Below are 21,643 nucleotides of genomic sequence, written 5' to 3' on the forward strand. Positions count from 1 at the left end.
TCATCACACCTGTAATCAAAGAAAAATAAATATTATATACTTTTCATCACGAGTATCATCACGACTCATCCCGTCCCCACTGCTGGGGCACGGGCCTCTCTGGAAAATATTACATAAAATTACATGGAGTATATGGGTAAAATTATTCGTCATATTTGGCAACACTAACCTGTAGCCGCTGCAACTCGTTCTTCCAATTTTTCAAACGGAATTAAAGGCGCCTGAATACGTTATACTTCCTACATAAAAGCCAATATATAAAGTACTACTTTTCTTGCATTACATTCAGCGCTTTTGGTAGTATTTCACCCAGAAAATCACAAAACAAATTAAATAACAACAATTGAAATTGACAACTCAAATAACGCACACAGAGTATGAAATGACCTTTGACAATGACGTTTCGTTAGTTGCACATTTTGACCACCGGAACAGATAAGATTGTGGCACTATAATATGGGAGAACTGTACCTTCGTGTGAAGCACGTGCTATGATTATTTTGATAAACAATACGAACTGTTTATCAAAAGGAGAAGCATGCAGTATTCAAGCCAGGTGTTACTATTCTGAGGAATCCGGCTTTAGGTAGCCATGGCAATCGCTATACAGCAATAACAATACTTGGTTACCAAAATGATTAACGATTGACTGACAGCTTCATTAGATTAGCAAACAAAGTGCTTGGTTTCTACACAACTTACAAGAGTATATTTTTTATAAAATGAGTAATAGATTGTTGGTAGAAGAGGAGGAAGATGTGTTGGCACCGAAGGAACCTCAGGTTCTGTCGGAGGATCCTGCCGAAAGGAAGGAGGCCCGCGCTCTCAGGATCAAGAGGAGACAAGAGGCTATTAAAAGGCAAGTTTTACTATATTGTCAGTATTTAGATACTTCCTAATGTACTTGGACCTAACTAATGATACATTCGACTTGTATGTAGTGCAGGCAGGGGTAGTTAGTCATCTTGTAGCAGTATTGAATCTACAGGCATGTTTTTATACTTACAGAAGGTTATAGGAAATCTTTGTAAATACAAGCCTTTTTTTCAGTTAGGTAGATACTATAGTATGATTGATACTAAGTAAGTACATTATAAAACTCAATGTTGAAGTTTTGTGACCACAAATTAGTTATGGCCTAACATAATACCTATCTATCTTTCATAATACCTACTACACATTCGGCCTTACTCATTGCCTTACAACTCCAGAGCTGACCAGCCCCCAGAGGACGCGGCTGCGGATGAAGAGCCGAGCCTCATAGAGCAGGCGACGGCGGCGGCGGCCGAGGAGTTGCAGCGGCTGACGCTAGGGGGCGCTGGCAACGTCACCAACATCAAGGTCACCACGGACGAGCGCGAGGTCTTCCGACGGGCGATATTCAACAATCGCATGAGGAGTATGTTGGATTTTGATGATATTTTCGCTTCAACCGTTGAGCCTGAAAGAGTGCTATAGGCAGAAATAGGGTAGAGATACAGCGATGCGGTACTTAGGTAGGTACTCACATGCCTCTGCCTGCCCTAAAGTTTCTTTATATCCATCATAATTTCATAATATCCTTGCTACGTTTAGGTACTGGTAGTCTCTAGTTATTCCTCGGCGCCGCCGCCGCCGTCACTGTAGATACCTATAGTAGGTATACCTACTTACCATCTCTGATTTTAGAGGTAGGTATAATGAAACATGAATAAAATAGGTAGATATACACTTTTGTACCTTGTCAAACTCAATAATAACTACTTATGAAACTGACCGTACAGCAGACCTTTCCTTAGGCGGCTAAGAGCTGACTTCTGTACTGTTCTAAAGGTGCACTAGAGAGGATTGAGAACGAAGCGACGGAAGCGCAGGAACATTACGAAGCAGTGACCAGCCATTGGGGCGAGATGTCCGAGCTGAAAGACCCTCTAGACATCGACGCCGCCATGAAGGAACAGAAAGCCAAGTGCGATGACCTTCTGGAGAGGAAGAACCAAGTTATTAGTGATATAAAGGAGTTTCTGAAGGACATGGATGTGGGATATTATGAGGATTTGGATAAGCAGGTGATTTTCTATTGCTTAATATGTACTTGCATAGGCTACCTATACATAATGACAGCATTAGAGCAGTAGATAGGTACTTATAGTTAATCCTATTTATGTTGTTTACATAACATCTAGTGCCTACCTACAGCCGGTGCGTGATTGATATGTCCCGACTAGACGATAAATTGGTTTTGGAAAACCTCATCGTTTCGTATCTTCTGAGTTTAGACAGAATCCACTGACGTCATTTACTGTCGGTTCATACACACCTCTACTATTCTACCATGTACCTACACCTACCTATTTTATCTACAATAAGACCTCCGTAACGTTACAGGACCAAGACATAAAAGAGCTCTCGGAACGCATAGAGAAGCAGCTCTCTATGATGCAGAAGGCCTACGAACAGCAACTCGGCCTGATAGAGCAAGCTATAAGCATCGAGCGGGACGCCATGATGGATCATAATAACAAGCGGTGGGAGGCGCTTTATAAGCAGAGGGATAAGGAGGAAGTTGCGCATATGGAGTTTAAGGAGGAGCAGGTATGGATGTTACGCGTATTCAGCGCTGCACGAGTCCGTTATCGACGTAGATAATAATACTAGGTACATCCCGATTCGCTATAAATATATAGGGCACTGTTAATTAGTGGAATGCGCGAATTAAACTAGTTTATGAATGTCGATAACGGGCCCATGTCATGACCATCCTGGGGATTCCCATTTAGCGGTAGTTTATTATTTAATAAAGGTCCATATTAACTGAACAGATACCACTACCTATATTATAACAAGCAGTACACTATGACTTATTCCAGCTAGAACAACATAAAGAGGAGATTGAGAGGATAATGTGGGAACACCACGAGAAATATCGAGAAGCGAAAATACACCTGGAGCATTTGATACAAGAACTGCAGAAAGAGCTGGAGAAAATGAAGGCCACCTGCCTCATCAATACTGAGAAAATCGGCTATAACTATCAAGTTAGTATGTTTTTTATAAGTTTAACTACTTATTTTTAATAGTCATAAGGAAGTATTTACTAAATAGTTGAAATTAGTATTTACTATATACCTAGATTTATATCCACTCGTTTATGTTTACTAAACTGTTTTTTTTTGGTCTTGTTGTTTTGTATGTGTATATCTTTTCTTTAATTGTGTATTTTTCTTTTTGTTGTTGTTGCTGTATATGTGTCGAATAAATGTATCTTTATCTTTATATTTTTATACTTAGATATTGAAGAAACGCGAAGAAGAGAACGTTTTCGTGAGGTCCCAACAAAAGCGGAAGTTGAACAAGATGGCGGATGTGGCGAATGCTTTGCGCGCGAAAATACGCAAGGCGGCGCAAGATGGCGTCCAAGAGGAAATGCGGGCTGATGCTGAAATATCCAAGCTGATGCAGGCCATGGATGAATTGGAGAAGAAGTCTTATCATTTCTCTCAAGTGAGCAAATAAATACTTAAGTACTAGTTATACTAAATACTTTCCATGACCAAAACGTAAATCTAACGGTTGTTAACATTGTTTAAATTTCTATGTACGGCATATATATATGGACTCTGGATATCTAATGAACAGAAAATTAAATTAGCTTCGGGGTTTTTTTATTTTGCACCAAGCCAAAAACATGGGACAACCTGCGTGTGGTCAGTTATTAGGTTTTCAGCTATCGTCCATCAGATCCCACCAGCTGGGTACCAGTAAGGGGCAGATTAACCTGACCCCCCTCAGAAGCATTGTTAGTATGAGAGGGGGTTAGGTTTCTTTGCACCTGACCGTACCTAGATATATTCGCATCACGCCGCTTTTCAGTCTTTTGTAGGGCTCATAATAACTCACTTTATTCCAACCATTCCTCAGGTAAACGACTACAAGTTCAGCCAAGTGTGGCGCATGTCGGCCGCCCGCTGCTCGTCCTTAGCACGGCGGCTGCGGCAGGCCGAGGTGGCGATACACGCGCACGTGCTGGCTGAGCCCGCGCCGCCGCCGCCGCCGCCCCCGCCCGTCAGCCCGCTTAAAGTGAAGCATGGTATGTGGACTTGTAGAGCTGTAAACTTAGAACACCAACCCGCATTAGCCCACTGTGGTGGACTAGGCCTAAAACCCTCGACCCGAGCCCCAGCAGTGGGGACGTGATGGGTTGTAGGTTGTAGGTTATGATTTCCAATGTGAGTAAATCTGTGTGAACGGACCCTAATCCATCAGTCATCAGACCCGTAATGATCCGCTGATCAAAGGCTGATGGACAATTGGACATAGGCCTCTACCAAGGCGTGCAACAACACTCTGTCTCCGGACTACCTCATCCAGCCGATTCCAGCCAGTAGGTACCGGCTAGTTTTCTAAGGTCGTCGCAGCGTGATGGAATAATCCTTAGACGTTTTAGTAACCCGTCATGCCGAAATCCTCTAGCACTTCATAATTTGACCACCTCTACATGTACCTAAGTATCTACAAGTCAAATTCTTAGGTAGAATAGGGAGCTACTTTCAATAGAAGTCTTTCAATAAAAGTTGACAAAATATTGCTGAACTTCCCCTACTTGTGGAATCGCCATTGAATAATATTTTTAAAAACTACCTACATTACCTAACCTGTCAATTCATTCCGTTTCAGATGCTGAGTCAGAAAAGAAAGCTTCCAATATCTCGCAAGCAATTTCGAATCCTGAAGCAAATTTTGGACCCATTCCCGATCCTAACAATGCTTTAGAGAACGAATGTAAGGACAGACTGGTAAGTAAAATAACACATCGTTTGTAGCGACCGCCATTTTCATACAGCTTCTTTATCTGATAGTGTTATATCTAAATTGGTGACATAATAATTTCAGGTTCGGCACATATTGGGATTGGTGGCAGACAACACAGGGTTCTTGATAGAAGATCGGCTATTTACACTGATCGAGAAATACAATCAGTGCTCTAGAAACCTGTGCACCTTGGATGCTATATTTATGGTAATATGTTTTACGTTTTAACTTAAACCATAATCTAAAGTTAAGTACCAGTATTTATTCGTATGTAGGACTACATGTTTTGACTTCACTTCATGGCAATGTAGGTACCAGCATAGAATACTACTAGTACTCGTTAGAATATACTAGTACTAGTACTCGTTATTCTATGGTACCTACCAGAGAATATATTTTGTCACCACATTGTCTGCTGCACGGCACCGTTATCGATGTAGCAAAGATACCATGCAATAAGGTCGGGTACCTACAACATTGACATTTCCAGCACCAATGAAACTTTTCAGCGCTTTCGTTGTTAATTTTTTTGTTTTTATTTCTAAAATACTTTAAATTTGGGAGAGGCCTACATCCAGCAGTGGACTGCTATAGGCTGATGATGATGACGCTTTAAATTCCCAGGCGTTAGAGATACGAAGTGAGGAGGACATACGCCTGCTGTGCCGCACTTTCATCAAGTACGCGTTTTGCCCCGCGTGCTCCGGCGCCGACAGTAGTGAGGAACTGATTGAGTCAACTGCTGCGGTAAGTGTTGTGGTTATGAATACAATATGGATAGGTACAAAAAAAAGTATCTATAGTTAGGTAGTACACATCGATCTCTAGTTACCTATATCTAAATAAGGCCTAATTAAATCACCTGGTGCGTTTTAAAGGAGCGTTTCTGGTTATGCTATAAATAAGGCCTCATTAAATCTCCGCTAGCAGGATCTCTTTAGGGTTAGATAAATTCTAAAATTTCATCAACCTTTGTTACAGTACGTTGTTGTTCTACAGTACGCTACGATAAACCCTATGTACTTACCAATAATAATACTTACCTATCTATCTTACTTTTCCTACAGACAAGTGACCAAGATCTGCCTTCTATGAAGCATTCTAGAGGTGAGTCGTTACGGAATTTAAATGCCTGATAGGTAGGTACTAATAGATGTTCAAGCTTATTACTATTAACAATTAATTTCAGGTGATAAGTCCTCTTTACGCTCTCGCGGCCACGGGCCCGGGAGTGCCTCCGCCAGTCACTCAAGATCTATGCATGCCATAAATCGGTATGATTTAAATTAAATTTATCCACCTAAAGTAAGGTATAGGTAGGTACTTTTTATTACGTCATCGCGTATCTTATTATTATTTAACTCTTTATTGTACAAATATTACAATAAAAGTACAAAGGGTGGACTTAACGCTAAAAGCATTTTCTGCCAGTCAACCCGCAGGAGGTACAGGTTATCCTATAGTAGACGGACTAGGTTTGAATCCCAGGTAGGATATAGTTACGCGAAGAAAAATTGGTATTATGTTCTTGGCTCTCTTGAATAAAATATAGTGGTTGTGCGTTTGTACGTTTTAAGACGCTATATAAGTACATTCTTAGACTTTTGTATATTTCAGGTCAGACTTGACGCACTCGGATCAAGAGCTCTTGTTGGAAGCGGATGAGATCTTGCAGAAGGTTGGCGACTGTAACGGTAAACCTCCATCATCGAAAGAATCTTATTCAAGTCAATGATCTCTAGATCATTTCCGCCATCTTTGTTACGTCACAAAAGACAAACTCTTTCGCGAATTTTGACATTCTGACTTTATTTTCGGGCTTAGTATACCCTTTTTGCAACAACCTGTATATATTTTTATTTTTGTAACAAATCCATGTTTTCTACCCCCAACAGTGGACCAGTACCTTCAGTCGCCGTCGCTGGGCTCGCTGGGCGCGCGGCGCCGCGGCGTCACCGTCGCCGCTGCCCCCGTCGCCGACGACTACACCAGCCCCTACATGTGTCCTAGTATGTATTATTAAGTGTCTCAGTATGTTGTTATCACTTTTGTAATTTTTTAATGGTACCTATCTGTAAAATTATTTTAGTTATCATAGGTTTGTAAAGATCACATTGAGGCAAACATAATCTTGAAAGTCCTGAAGCAAGAAGAATAATATAGCATTATGAAATTATTTAATACTGAGCTACGGAAAATACTAAACTAAACTGGTACCCAAGGGACAACCCAAGATCACGGGGTCGACAGAAGAGACGATGGGTCGACGACATTATCAGAGTAGCAGGCAACACTTGGCAAAGGCAAGCAAGGCAACGGGGACACTGGAAAGACATGGCGGAGGCCTTTACCCAGCAATGGGTGACCAAATTATTTTTCAATAAATAACAATTATTTAATTAAATATTCAAAATATATAAAGTAAAGTGCATGTATAAAATTATAGAGTTTATAACATTAATTATTTAAGAGGATCCCTAAAGCTAAAATGCTAAAGTCGGCTTGATATACTTGATTAGATTGGAAAAACGGTAGCTTCTATCACATTGATAAAAATATATATTGTAGCAGAGGGTATACTGAACATGTTAGTTGCTTAGAAATTGGTGCAGGATTATAATAAGTATGTTAAAAAAAAATGCAAACACACCATGTCTCTTGCCATTTTTCGACTTATTATGAAAAAACCCTCGAAATCAGAGAGCTCATTTTCATGGAATCTTATATGTATGTGTAGGTAATTAAATTCTTTACAAAGTTACCTTAAAGAGTTGGATTTAATGGACCAGAAGTCAACTTTTTTTACAAAAAACTAATAAATTCCGGTTTAAAAATGATGAAACCGTGACAGATTTCAGATTTCTTCAGTCGTCGCCCTGGTGGCGGCCTGTTAGGAGCGATACCCACGCCATTTTATTTTTTATCAAATATTTCACAAAAACTGATTAAATCAACAAATGATGACTACAAATATTATAATACATATGCATTTGCTATGAAAAGTATATTTTCTGGTCATTTTAGATGGAGAAAAGCCGAAAATTCTTAGAAAACATTTCGGCTTTTGGATTTGTTTACATTTTTTACTATAGAGTTACAGATGCATAGATAAAGGTAAGCAATATTAATAATGACAATGACACTTATTAGCTTCTCCGAATAAGATCTATGAGGTCAATGCAGTATACCAAAGCGCGAGCCTGTTAATATGGGTTCCGCTCATCTCGCATAATCTTTATTGACCAAAACTCATTTCGCATAACTCGTATGGTCTAAACTTTTTTGGCCGAACCATCACTTTGCCAAGACTTATGTGGCATAAGGCTCGTTTCGTCTAAAACTCTTTAGGCACAATCTTTAAACACCTAAGTTTCGTTTGCTCAAATTTATGTTCGTCTATACCTATGTATAATCTTGTTTCTCGTAATGTTATCTTAATAAATAATATATTAAGTATGTAGTAAATGTACAAATTGTGGTATTTTTCTCCTACATCCCGAAAATCACGATATTGTATGATCAAAAAATCGAAAGTTAACGACCAATATAATTATTACAAACCCCATGAGATCGAAACCTAAAAATAGGTGCGACGACGAGCAAAGCGAGGAGGAGCGTGTTAGGTGCACATGTTCATCAAAACCAAAGCGGAGCGCAGCGAAGCGGAGCGGAGCGTTTTCCAAACAGCGGAAACAATACAAGGCACCAGTTTGCGCTATGTAGGGAGACGCTCCGTCAAAGTTAAAGCCAAACGAATATTATTACTTTGTATAAACCTAATAAACCTATGCCATAGCATTATTAGGCTATTCAAGATTTGGCCATACCATTATTAGGCTAAACAATGTTATGCGAAATAACTTTTTACTAAACGAGATTTATGCCATACGATTTTCGGCGTAACGAGACTTTGACCAAACGTTACTATGCAATACGAGATTAGGCAAATAAATCTTATGCCAAAAAAGGTAGAACCTGTTAATATTCTGAGGGCTATATCTACGTACGTAATATTCAAAGGAGGTTAGGTCGCGTTCGCCCCGGCTGCCGCGACCCCTTCATACCACGGTGATCATTATCGCTTCGTGCTTAGGAGTTAATTTTCTGTTGATATTAATATAGGTATATTTTAAATAAAAAATGCACTGAACTATGTAATGTCAAACTTTTATTGGATAATTGCAATTTAATTATGTAGGTATAGGTGTTATCGGTTAATGCAAATAATTGAAGTTTATTTTACTTAAATGTTTGTGTGTGCTAAACAATACAGGGTGTTGAAAAGTAAGTAAGTACATAATATATCTGAAATACAAAATGTATTGTATAAGAAAAAAAAATGAAATTTTGTCAAACTTTTATTTTAAGACCTGGTAAGTACTCTGTACAATACAGGATGTTGAAAAATAATTTACTACGGCTAAAAATTTAAGAAAAAAATATTATATAAAAAACAAAACGATTAAACAAGCTTTGCAAAAAAACGCTTAAGTGCAACTTAGGGCAAGCAATTAATAAAAAAATCTAGCTATCCATACAAGCACAACCCCTTCAATATGTAAATATAATGAACAAAAAAACTCTTGAACTGTTAGCGACAAAAAAGGCATTAACAATTAGGAAAGAAATAGAAAATGGTAATTAAATTTAAAATAAGTAAAAAATAAATTGTATAAGTAAATAAATAAAGTCTCCTTCAAGTCAAATGCGTTATCTGTATTTACCCGACTGCCGAAGGAGGAGGGTAATGTTTTTCGATTGTATGTTTGTATGTATGTATGTTTGTGTGTTTCTTTGTTCCCTCCTGTAGCCTAAACGACTTGATAGATTTTGATGTATGAGGTATCGTTAGAAGCGTATTGATTGCGCGATGGTTATAGGCTATGTGACGTTACATTAAAATGTATATAGCGCCCTCTAGAGGACATAAAGTGATGATCGAAAAAGAAAAAAAAATCCAACTATGCCTTGTGTGGTATCAAATGAAAGGGCTTGATTAGCACATTACAAAAATATGCATATTGTAGGTATTTAAATCACAACACCAAAATTATTGAAATAAAAAATGTTCACAAACTAAAATCCGACTACTGACATAAAATTTCATAAAATAAAAACAACTAAAAAGTTACAAATAAAAAAATATAATTGTAAACAAACAAAAAACCCGACTGCACGCTAAAAAGATGAAAACAAGCCCTAATGTTAATGGAAAGTATCGCAGGCGGGGACCAACTTGACCACAACACAAGGCATGAAAAAACTTGTATGAATTACAGCCTCAATCATTTTAGTTTTTCTTGTGCAATCCGTTTTACGAAGTCTAACTTTCATGATGGCCCACTTATTTTCAATGGGATTAAGTGCCGGTGAGTTCTCTGGCCATCCAAAGGCATGATATCTTGTTGTCCTTGAAATATTTGAGCATAATCGTGGACACGTAGAATGGAGCCGAATTTTGTTGAAAAACTTATTGACCGTTAGCATCAACTTTTCTTAGTTTGGGGCTGTTTTTATTATATAGGTACCGAATGACTTGTGCCCATCGAAAGGATGATGGACTCGCTAAAATACAGTGACTTTCTAGAACGGAGATTAAAAGTTCAACTAAGAAAATTTGATGATAACGGTCAATACGTTTTTCAACAAAATTCGGCTCCATTCCACGTGTCCACGATTATGCTTAAATATTTCAGAGACAACAAGATATCATGCCTTTGGATGGCCAGAGAACTCATCGGCACTTAATCCCATTGAAAATAAGTGGGCCATCATGAAAGTTAGACTTCGTAAAACGGATTGCACAAGAAAAACTAAAATGATTGAGGCTGTAATTCATACAAGTTTTTTAGACCGGTAAATATCAGAAAACTGTTAAAACCTTGTCGATTCTATGCCAAAACGTGTTGATGAAGTTATAAAAACCAGGGAGGACACATTTTCTATTAAAACAACTTAAATTGTATTAATATAACTCGGTTTTTTTATTTTAGAACTAATAAATGTATTTTTTTCAAATTTTCACTCGTGTTCACATTAATTTGCACAATACTGTAGGTAGTTAGTTTGTATTTTTCGTTTTTATCTTAGATATGTTTTAGTTTAGGTTCTTTCCACATTGTTTTTGTATAGCTCTTTATTGTATTAAAGGAGTTTAAAAACTTTAGTTTTCCACCAAACAAAGGTTGGTTGGAAGAAATTGCTTCTTGGCAATAAGCCCGCCTCTGTATATACTTACTACTTTTAAGTCCATTTTTGTAACTGTTTTTATTATTATACAATAAAGTGTTTATAAATAAATAAAATAAATAACGCCTTGTACTAATGTACGCCCATGCGGGGTAGGCAGAGGTGCATTGCTGCACCCACTTTTCGCCAGTGTTGTTTTAAGTCCCAATGTAATAGGGGGCGAGCCTATTGCCATTTTACGGGCACATCCAAGACCCGAGAACAAATATCTGTGTTTAAACAAATATCTGCCCCAGCCGGGAATCGAACCCGGGACCTTCGGCTCAGTAGTCAGGGTCACTAACCACTACGCCATTCAGTCAGTTAAAAATATACACAAAGATTGTTTACCTTTTGTGCCAAATATGAATGAATGCAGTATACAAGGTGTTGCAAAAAGGGTATACTAAGCCGAAACCTACATGTACAGCATGGTATATCTAAGCCCGAAACTGAAATCAGAATTTCAAAATTCGCGAAAAAAAATATTAAATTTTCATAGAAACTTTGTTGGTCACGTTTTTTTTTGTGAATTTCCAAATTCTGATTTTAGTTTCGGGCTTAGATATACCATGCTGCACATGTAGTTTCGGCATCATGGTTGATATATTAAATATTAAATGCCTCTCTATCTTCCTTGATTTGGCCAAGGCGTTTGACACAGTCTCTATCCCGCTCTTACTAAACAAGTTGGAGTCACTCGGTGTAAGGGGTACCCAGCTCTTTTTATTACGCGACTACCTCTCTCATCGATCTCAATGTGTGAAAATAGGCAATTTCATCAGTAGCGCCCTCCCCGTATCCTACGGTATACCCCAGGGGAGTATTTTAGGTCCTACCCTATTTTTGGTGTACATAAATGACCTCAGCCGACTTAAATTGTACAAAGGCAGAGTCTCATCTTTTGCGGATGATACAGTTTTAAGTTTTAACTCTGACACCTGGGAGGAGGTTTTTCATCTGGCCCAAACCGGTTTTAATATAGTCTGTAACTGGTTAAATGAAAATGTGCTGACACTAAATGCGGACAAGACTAAGTACATCACCTTCTCCATCTCTGGTCTTACCCAACCAGATCGTGGAGAACTGATAGCGCACTCTTGCAAAAACAATAATAATGATATTGTATGCCACTGTAAATCTCTATTGAGAACGGACAATATCAAGTACCTGGGCGTAATTATTGATAAACACCTCAACTTTAAAGACCATGTACAGTTTTTGACTTCCAAAGTGCGCAAACTTATTTACATTTTCAAAAACTTGCGTCACGTTGCTAAGTTTACTGTCATTAAAACCGTATACTACGCACTATGTCAGTCTTTAATTTTATATTGTATAACAACATGGGGTGGTACATATAAGACTACTCTTTTAAATCTTGAGAGAGCTGTTAGAGCTATACTGAAGGTTAGTACATTTCGTCCATTTACTTTCCCAACGATTGAACTCTACAAATCCTGCAAAGTATTGAGCGTTCGACAACTATTTATCTCTCAAACTATTCTTAGGAAACACTCACTCATATGCTATAATAAAGATTTGACCCAACACAGGAGAAGACCTTTTTTATTTCCTTACCCTGAATCACGTAAAACCAGTTTTGCCAATAGATTTTTCCCTTTTATGGGTACATTCCTTTATAACAAAATTAATCTCGTGCTGAAAATACACGACCTTACGAGAAGAGAATGTAAAAAAACTTTGTTTGCATGGTTGAATGACTTAAATTATGACAGTACTGAGAATATTCTGGTTATAGTCAAATAAAACTTTTTACCAACGTAAACCTCTTATAATATTATATAATACTTATACCTATACTATAATTTGCACCTACTATGCTTTGATGATTACTTGCTGTCCTTTTCCTTGTCAACTTAATTACAAAAACATATTATCATTTATAAATTTGTAATTGGTAGCTTCTGTTTATGCACCTGTTGGAAGAAACCTGGTGCCTGAGATACAGGTTAACACCTAGTTCAGGTATCAGGGGTGAGTAGTTATTATTATAAATTTTAAGTCCTGTTAACATACAAATGATAACTTGTATAAGTAAGATAATTACTTTAACTACCTAGATATTAAAACTTAGTTTTAAGTGACTGTAACTAGGCTTAAAATCTGTGTTTTTTAATTCATTAAATAAATTATTATTAAATAAATTATTATTATTATATTACACTTATACAGCGTTTCAGAAATATAAATATAGTAAGTAGGGCGTGCAAAACCGGAAGGTTTTCAAAACCGGTTTTGAATTTTCGGTTTTCAGCCTCAAAACCGGTTAACCGGTTTTTCACCGGTTTTGATATTACTTATATATTTTTTGTCATACAGTACTAATTAAACAAGGGACCCATATTCTTAGATAGAGATATCCACAAAACATACGAATAAAACATTTTTTATGATATACTCATCTGTTTTTAATCAACCATATGACAAATTAATAATTTAGTGAACAGGAAAAAAGTTAAATAAGAATTATCATAGTACTTACTGTTATCACATCTACAAAAAGTGTGTGGCACCTTAATGGTGTTTTTATATCGTTCTGTTATCATCAATAATTGTATATTTTAAACATACAGGCAGATTTTGAAAAAAAAAACATTTATCGTCTGATTCTTACGACCACTCTATAGTAGCAGTAAGATGATGAATGTTTTTTTGATGTATTACAGATTTGTTCATATCAACGCAACGAAAGAAAGCCTAACTCATTGATGGACACGACTGCATTTGATTTGAAGTCCTCAACACTTCATGAAAAAAGTCCATAACGTCGAATGCAGTCCCCGCACTTGGCCTAAATATATTTTCAACAACGGTCAATGCAGTCCTGTTTTACCTAGAGTTTGTATGAAGACCACCTTGTTGTGCTTTATTGGGCAAGATTTCAACGTTATAATTATGTGCACCCAGAGTACCTTTTTTTCACACAGCAATAAGTTTTCATACAGCAAAAAGTGTGAACTCACACGCACACATCGGTCACTGACGTCGTGTTTGCTTTACTGCGCCTAGGCAGAGTGCCGGCATGTGCACCAGAAAATCGTCACTCAATTTCCATACAATATTTTAGTGCTTTTTTATGAGTTTCACCATGAATCTAGTGTCCATCAGTGTGCCAACCGATATACAAATTCTTTTATTTTTAGAGTTTATGGGTTCAGCTTCTAATGTATGTAAAAAAGTATATAAAAATACGATCAAAACCGGTGAAAACCCGGTTTTCGGTTTCCGGTTTTGAACTCTCAAAACCGGTTATGAAAAACCGTGAAATATTGTCCGGTTAACCGGTTTTCGGAAAAACCGGTTAACCGGTTTTGCACGCCCTAATAGTAAGCCCAAATGAGTTTGGGGGTCAGTCATAACAATATTGAAATTAACGGAAAAAGGTGCGTTTCCATACAAACTTTGTTGGTCACGTGGCTTTTTTTCATTAAGAGTTATTTTGTAATTCACTTATTTACAAATTACGTAGAACAAAACTTTGTTAAGAATGACACTTTTGCAACACCCTGTTGTACCTACAACATTTAAAATCATAAAAATATTTTTTTTACCAGTAACATATTATTTTCTTCATTTGTAGAGCCTTCTAATAATTGACTCGGTGACTTCGAATGCCTGTGAAAAATGCCTCCATGATAAATTGTTAGATAATCCTACTAATATTATTTGGCGAAAGTTGGTGAGTATGTGTGTGTGTACGTACGTATGTGTGTATGTTTGTTACTTCTTCACGTCGAAACGGCTTAACCGATTTAAATGAAATTTGGTATGGAGTTAGCTGACACCCTGGATTAACACATAGGGTACTTTTTATCGCGGAATTCCCACGGGATAACTTTTTAAGGCAGCTAGTTTATTGATAATTAGGTATGTAAATAAATTTATAACTTACGCGTTTTTAATACTCACTTAACATTTTCATGCTCTTCGTGCTTTGATGGAAAGGTTGAACACGTTGCTGTAATTTGAATACGTCTCCTCTTCGACCTTAAAATGAAATAAAATATTCAATGTTTGCCATAAAAAATGCTGTTTGTATCTGTCAAAAATTACGAAAGATGTTCTTTTTTGTCCTAAAATAATTGCTTACTCTTATTTATTGCACAGGCTTATCTTCTTGTTAGAGAAATAGGTAAAGTAAAAATAAAAAAAAGTCTCTTGCCATAAATCATTGCATATAGGTATGTACAGTGACACAAATTTATCTGTTCCGGTGAGAGCGAACTAAATTTATCTATTTCTCATTACTGACCAATTAATTGTATATTGATATAGATTAGAAGGATTTATTAAAACCGCAAGGGCAAATTAGCACTATGGGCAAACTTTAAATCTATAATAGAAATAAGAAATATAAGAGATTTACATGAACTGTCACCGGAACAGATAAGTTTGTGGCCCTATATACAAGACGCGTCTATCACTTATTTGTCAGAATTTTATTAAAGTTATATGTATTTTTGAAGTAATGTCAAACACATTTTATTATAACCTTGTCGCAGTCAGCGACTAATAGGGTGACAGATAATCAGACTGGATTAAGTAACAATTTACCTAACCAGTAACCACCGTGAAGAACCCAAGTCCAGCTGTAGTGTTTTTCACCGACACGCTACGAAAAATTGAATCGCTTTTTTTTCTATATTTATAGTAAGTAAGTTTATATTAGTTTCAGAGTTCATACTGAGTTGTAGGTCAACAGTATGAATTTTGATGTCGGTAACCTACCTAAGTGGGTGCCTGGGCTATCTACCAACTTGAGAACGTCAAAATACATAATGCATGGTTTGCGACCTAAACATAAAATAAGTAGTAACATACTCATCATTTTCATCTTCTGATTGGCGAGGCGCTACCGCCACAGTAGATGGGCAGCCATGTTTTTTCTCCATCCTTAAAATAATAAAATTAATTAAATGGAGGACGTCACTAACATTATATTTGTCTTTTGATGTTATATTTGCCTTTAATTACTATATCTCAGAGGTAAACTCTGGACTTCATCATCAGTTTCACCGATCATCATAATCACGGAGGAACAGGCAAACGTAGCGTGGGTCGCCCTCCGGCTCGCTGGCCGGTAGTGGCTGGGTGAGGATGGCCGAGGACTGGCTGTTGTAGCGCTCCTTGGGAAAGGCCTATGCCCAGCAGTGGTCGATTACGGGCTGATGATTGAAAAACTTAACTGACAAAAACCGTAACTGATACAAAGAGAGAAGATGTACAAACTTACAATTGTTTTCCTTGCTTCATTCTTGTTTTACTTTTGCGTTTTGGCATTTTATATTTTGTTCTTGTATTTTTTTATTTACAATTAGTACTTAGGGACCTAATAAACACAAACTAAACTAACTCAATAAGAAAAAAAATATTTACAGAATATACTTTGAAATAAGACAAAAAACTATAATTTATACTATCTTAATTAAGTACTTTTAATTTACAAAGGAAAATATCCAGTTTTAAAGAATTATTTTCGAAAACAAATAGGTAGGATTAGTGATGAAAATTTTAAAATTATAAACCATAGGTGCAATAAGTGTTTTTTTTTTTCATTTTAGCGCGCGCCGCGCGTTGCCGCGGGGGGTGTGTTGCGAAATTAGTTTTTCCTTGGAATAAGGAATCCGAGCATAGAAATAATTAATAATAATAATATTTTTTTATTAATGGTATTACTTAATTATCTCACTAACACGCTTTATTTTCTTGTATACTATACCATTTTCCAGAACCAATGATATGGGTGACACTTTAAAATTTTCCATTTAACGCATGAATACTATTGCAAAATCTGTCATTTTATTGACAACGACCACTGATAATATATATTTCTTGAGTACATACTTTGGTAAAATGGAACGTACTAGAGACGGGACACATCAAAGTCGACGTTCTGAAATCGATAAAATATTATAATTTTTTACATTGTAGGTATTATAGTAAGTAGGTATTTAGTATTTCTTACTTACTTTCTCATCAACAGCTTTAAAACAAACTATGATGTTTTTAATCAGAGTGCATATCTCTCTCATGCTGCCTCTCAGAATAATAACAATTTTAATATATTTTATTAATAATCTACCTTCATGTAGTTCATATCCTTCGTATAATTTGAGTAAAGTTTAATTTATGGTTTTATTATCCTATTGTTGTTTTTCGAAATTTCGGTCTGTTTTTCGTCATTTTGTTTGTTATTTTTGTCAAAATGCCGAGAAAGGCTGTTTTAAACTCGGAATGTCGTAAGTTTGTAATTCATTTGAGTTTGGTTGATAGAACAAAAAGAATTATATTACAGGACTGTGACTATTTGGCTCGGATAGATTGTTTGCAAGATGAACAACTGATCATCAATGTTGGTGTTTAATCTGACACATACAAATAGACCCGTACAAATATCGATAGGTACAAATCGATAGAATTTTACTCTCGGACATCTCTAAAATTGCCAAACTCAAAACGTCATGAAAACGTCCCCCATATCATTGGTTCTGGAAAATGGTATACATACATTTATGATTTTGATATGTATTTTGTTAGGTACGTTTGTACTTTGACAGCAATAAAATATTCTTGACTTGTTTTTTTTTTTTTTTTCCAAAAGTCGTAGAAGTAAAGTTGTTCAGAATGAAGCGAAGCGGGACTGTATCATACGCTTGAATTATAATAATATGTTGATTATTTGTTTTAACTGCACTTTTATTAATTGCTAGACGATTAACAATGCACACTACAGAGGCCCTGTACAATTTAAACTCAGCTCCCATGTCAGCTATAATAATAATAATAAAGCCTTTATTCAATCATAAGTTTTACATACATTGACATTAGTTTAAAGAATTATTGCCAAACAATTAATCATAATCATGCAAATATTTACAATGCAAACAGCTCAGTCATGTCAGCTATACTTACATATAATTGATTAGGTAGGTAAGTAAGTATATTAAATATTAAAAGTACTTTCAATTAAAAATTAATGTTCTCGTATCACGTACAAAACAATAGGATATTAGTACCATCGAAGTTCCACTTCGAAGATTAGTACTTAGTATATTTTTAACAAAGTGGCATGTCTTCACTTTTATGTTTTCGAGTACTATGTTGAAATTTCATGTCATTGTCCGTAGAACGCCCCGCATACCTCAACCTCCCCTCACTAGATTTGACAGATTCTGATTTTATTTATTTATTTATTTGATACTTTATTGCACAAATATGAAATATAAGTGTACAAAAGGTGGACTTAATGCTAAAAGCATTTTCTACCAGCCAACCTACAGGAGGTACAGAAAAACTAGTAGAAAGGTGCAAAAAAAAGAAAGTAGTTACTAAATTGAAAAAGCAAAAACAAAATAAAGTCACTTGATAATTAACTTAATAGATATACATAAAATATACATTCTATAAATTACTAATAATACTATAAAATAAATATATATATACAATAATACATACAAAATTATAATATTCAAAGAGGTACAAGAAAATGCTACTTATCTAAGGGGAATTATAAAACGAGCGAACAAAAAAAAACTTTGCGACTGATGATGACATACTGTTTTAATAACTTGAGCGGTATGAATTTGAGTAAGCGAAAAATTAACTAAACTGACGACGAATATTGATTTATAATAAAATCCAGAACGAGCTTACAAAAAGTGGACTGTGATAAATCCATTTCAGATATTAAAATTTTATCCGAGCGACTTAATTACTAAGTGAGCGACTGAAAATACAGAGAGGGCAACTTCAATATTAGGATATATTCGATTTTTCTAAGTGAGGTTATACTTAGCGAACTACTAAAAAGTTCACTTTGAGCAAAGTTTTGTATGCTGCTTTATTAATGATTATTGGTTACTGATATTCTATTTGAGGCCTTATGTTTTTTATTTTGATACGCTTTTTAATGAAAACTACAGATTTTTAAATGCACTGGCAAAAAGGATCGTGCAACTGTCCCGAATTTTTCAATAGATATGTATGCAAACACGTTTTGGGGCTAGCAATTCGGCTCAAACTAACAACACCACCACTGGTAGCAAAAATGATACCCATTGGACAAAAAAGAAAACGAGGCCGCCCAATAAGTCCAAGCCCGCACTTATTTACCAGTGACGATGAGTAGTAGGGCTCCTCATACCTATCAATGTTTCTTAGCATTAATAAGAAGTTTTTTTTTAGTTGACTAAAGCGTCTTATTTTAATTTTTGTTCATTTTATTGAAATAAATGCATGCATATTACTTTATTTTTATGGAGTACATTGTTTTATTTAATTACCCTTATATTTCAATAATAAAATTTCTCAACTAATAGAATAGTGTTTCTTCAAATAGTTATTTCATATTATTTTTATTTTTTAAACGTGAGCTCATTATACTCTGCTCATTAGTGTATTTTTCAAAGTGGTTTTTGTATTCGAAACACTTCATTTAAGATAAAATGCCGCTCAGTATAAAAAATACATTTGCCAAATATTGAAAAAAATGCAGGACGTAACGTTGACACTCAAACAAATATTAGGTCGCTCAAATATTATGAAGCTGCTCATTTTGTATTTTAAGTAACTCAAATTAATGTTTGTAAGTTGCTGTTCTGTTGATTTCTCGTCACTCGCAGTCAGTCGCTCACTTAGTAATTCTATAACCCAAATTAATTAATTTTGACACTTAGAACTGTAATTTACAGTCACTCGTTTTATTGCTACCCCTTATCTAACTTGCTGAGATAATGAGCACGGGTTAGTCGCTTGAAGACATTGCGGGAAGGAGCTTTCCTAATGTTCTCGGGAAGATTATTCCATAGGCGCACAGCGGTGACAGCGAAAGAGTCTGACATGAAACCAGAATGGAAAGAGGGTAGTGCTAATAGATGATTATGGGAGGAACGGAGATGACGAGTGTGAGTGTCAGAAAGAAAGTTGAACATGGACTTAAGGTAAGGGGGAGTATTTGGCTCGTGGAGGACAGAAAAGAGGAGACATAGAATCCGTAGATTTCTACGATCTCGGATGGGGAGCCATTTTAGCTGTGCGCGGTATTGGGACACGTGATCATATTTACGTAGCCCAAAAACGAAACGGATACAGGTGTTCAATAAGCGTTCAAGCTTATTGAGAAGTGCCTCGGTCAAATCCAAATAACACACATCCGCGTAGTCCAGGATCGGTAGGAGCAGTGAGTTGACTAATGCTAATTTCGTGTGTTGAGGAAGAAAGTTTTTAAGGCGAAGCATGGAGTGGAGAGAAGCATACACTTTGCGAGACACCTTGTCCAACTGTTGCTCCCAACTCAGGTGTTGATCGATAGTCAGTCCTAGGTCAATAACAGTTGGTGAGTAAGGTACCACACGCCCGTCAAATTTAACTGGAGGTACAGTGGTATAGTCCAGACAGGATAAAAGTCTAGAACTACCTACAATTATGGACTGACACTTTTTGGGGTTGACGGAAATGCCAAAGTTCTGTGACCACCTAAGTATCTCGTCGAGATCACCATTCACCCCAGCAATGCCAGCATCTAATTCGTCAATTTTAACATGGCTGTAAATTTGCAATTTTCTTCTGGCTTGAGTGACAGCCTTAAGTAAAATGCATGTTAATTTAATATTATGATTTGCAAACTATGTTATTGAAGAATAACTGTAGATAATTTGGAAATAAATGGCTATATTATTATTATTATACGGAAAATAAGGCAGTTGCTGAGGATAGTACCTAACCTACAGCTAAGAGAACGCTTGTGAGGGTACAGATGTATCTATCACTGGGCTAGGACATTACAGGACAATCAAACTATACTTTCTAATGTACATAATTATTATAATGTTTTGTTACAGTGGGTCATTGTTTGGAGATAGAGCCCATGCAAGTACTGACGGCGCTGGGCGAATTCGTCACTGTGTTCATGCCTCCAGAGAAACAAGAACTTAACAATATGATGTAAGTTAAATATCAATATCAACTAAGAATACAGCCGTCTATGGTATAGATATAGAGGTTAGGGTGCATCCGCAATAGCTCCATTGCATTACTGCATTGCATTTGTGTCAATAATTACAGGGAAGACCTAAAGCCCCCAGACTTCAGCTCTCCATCCCGTAAGCTGAAGAAGGATGAGATAGAGCAGTACTGGGCACAGTGGAGGAACTTGGTTCCACCTGAGAAGGACCGCTTCTGGGACGGCATGCTCAGCGGACTTAATAACTACCTGGGGATATTGCAAGGTACCTAGCCCGCAAGTAATAAAAGGTAGGCTAGCTACTCCGAAGTACAAGGACTGCTATAACACTTCCCACGGCACGATCCGCTATTATAGTGCGGCCGCAAGTAAAATGCGTTTATTCTCTATGCAAGGTCATAGCATGGTATGCCGTAGATTAATTGATTTTAACACCACGTGCCGTTTGTGACGAAACGCGATATACCTAGTTACGTTTATTTATATGTCGTGACAGAGCCATGCTGCGGCGACAGGTGCCAAGTCAATCCGCCCGGGTTTCACACCATGTCCCGTGCATATGTAGTAATACGACTCAATACCTAAAATTGAAGAGATAATTTTTGAAAATGCGTCCTTAAATATCTTCCCAGATCGCGA

At 36.6% G+C, this 21,643-nt stretch overlaps 1 protein-coding gene and 1 long non-coding RNA gene across 2 annotated transcripts; one reads left to right on the forward strand and one right to left on the reverse strand.

Moving 5' to 3' along the window:
* Positions 1-473: 473 nt before the first annotated feature.
* Positions 474-20,989, forward strand: LOC105380151 (dynein regulatory complex protein 1). Its single transcript, XM_048625658.1, has 15 exons — positions 474-859; positions 1,212-1,399; positions 1,813-2,048; positions 2,368-2,574; positions 2,850-3,017; positions 3,271-3,483; positions 3,901-4,069; positions 4,657-4,775; positions 4,873-4,998; positions 5,416-5,538; positions 5,859-5,898; positions 5,981-6,065; positions 6,409-6,485; positions 6,687-6,800; positions 20,883-20,989. Exons 1-15 carry the CDS (start codon positions 723-725, stop codon positions 20,987-20,989), a joined length of 2,109 nt encoding a protein of 702 aa, XP_048481615.1. The 5' UTR covers positions 474-722.
* Positions 14,521-16,155, reverse strand: LOC119692604. The gene is made up of 3 exons (XR_007266599.1): positions 15,865-16,155; positions 14,953-15,030; positions 14,521-14,658 (listed from the first exon to the last, which is right to left on the reverse strand). It is a non-coding gene; the product is annotated as an uncharacterized LOC119692604 (long non-coding RNA).
* Positions 20,990-21,643: the final 654 nt, after the last annotated feature.

This window comes from Plutella xylostella, chromosome 3 (assembly GCF_932276165.1).
Source record: "Plutella xylostella chromosome 3, ilPluXylo3.1, whole genome shotgun sequence".
NCBI lineage: Eukaryota > Metazoa > Arthropoda > Insecta > Lepidoptera > Plutellidae > Plutella > Plutella xylostella.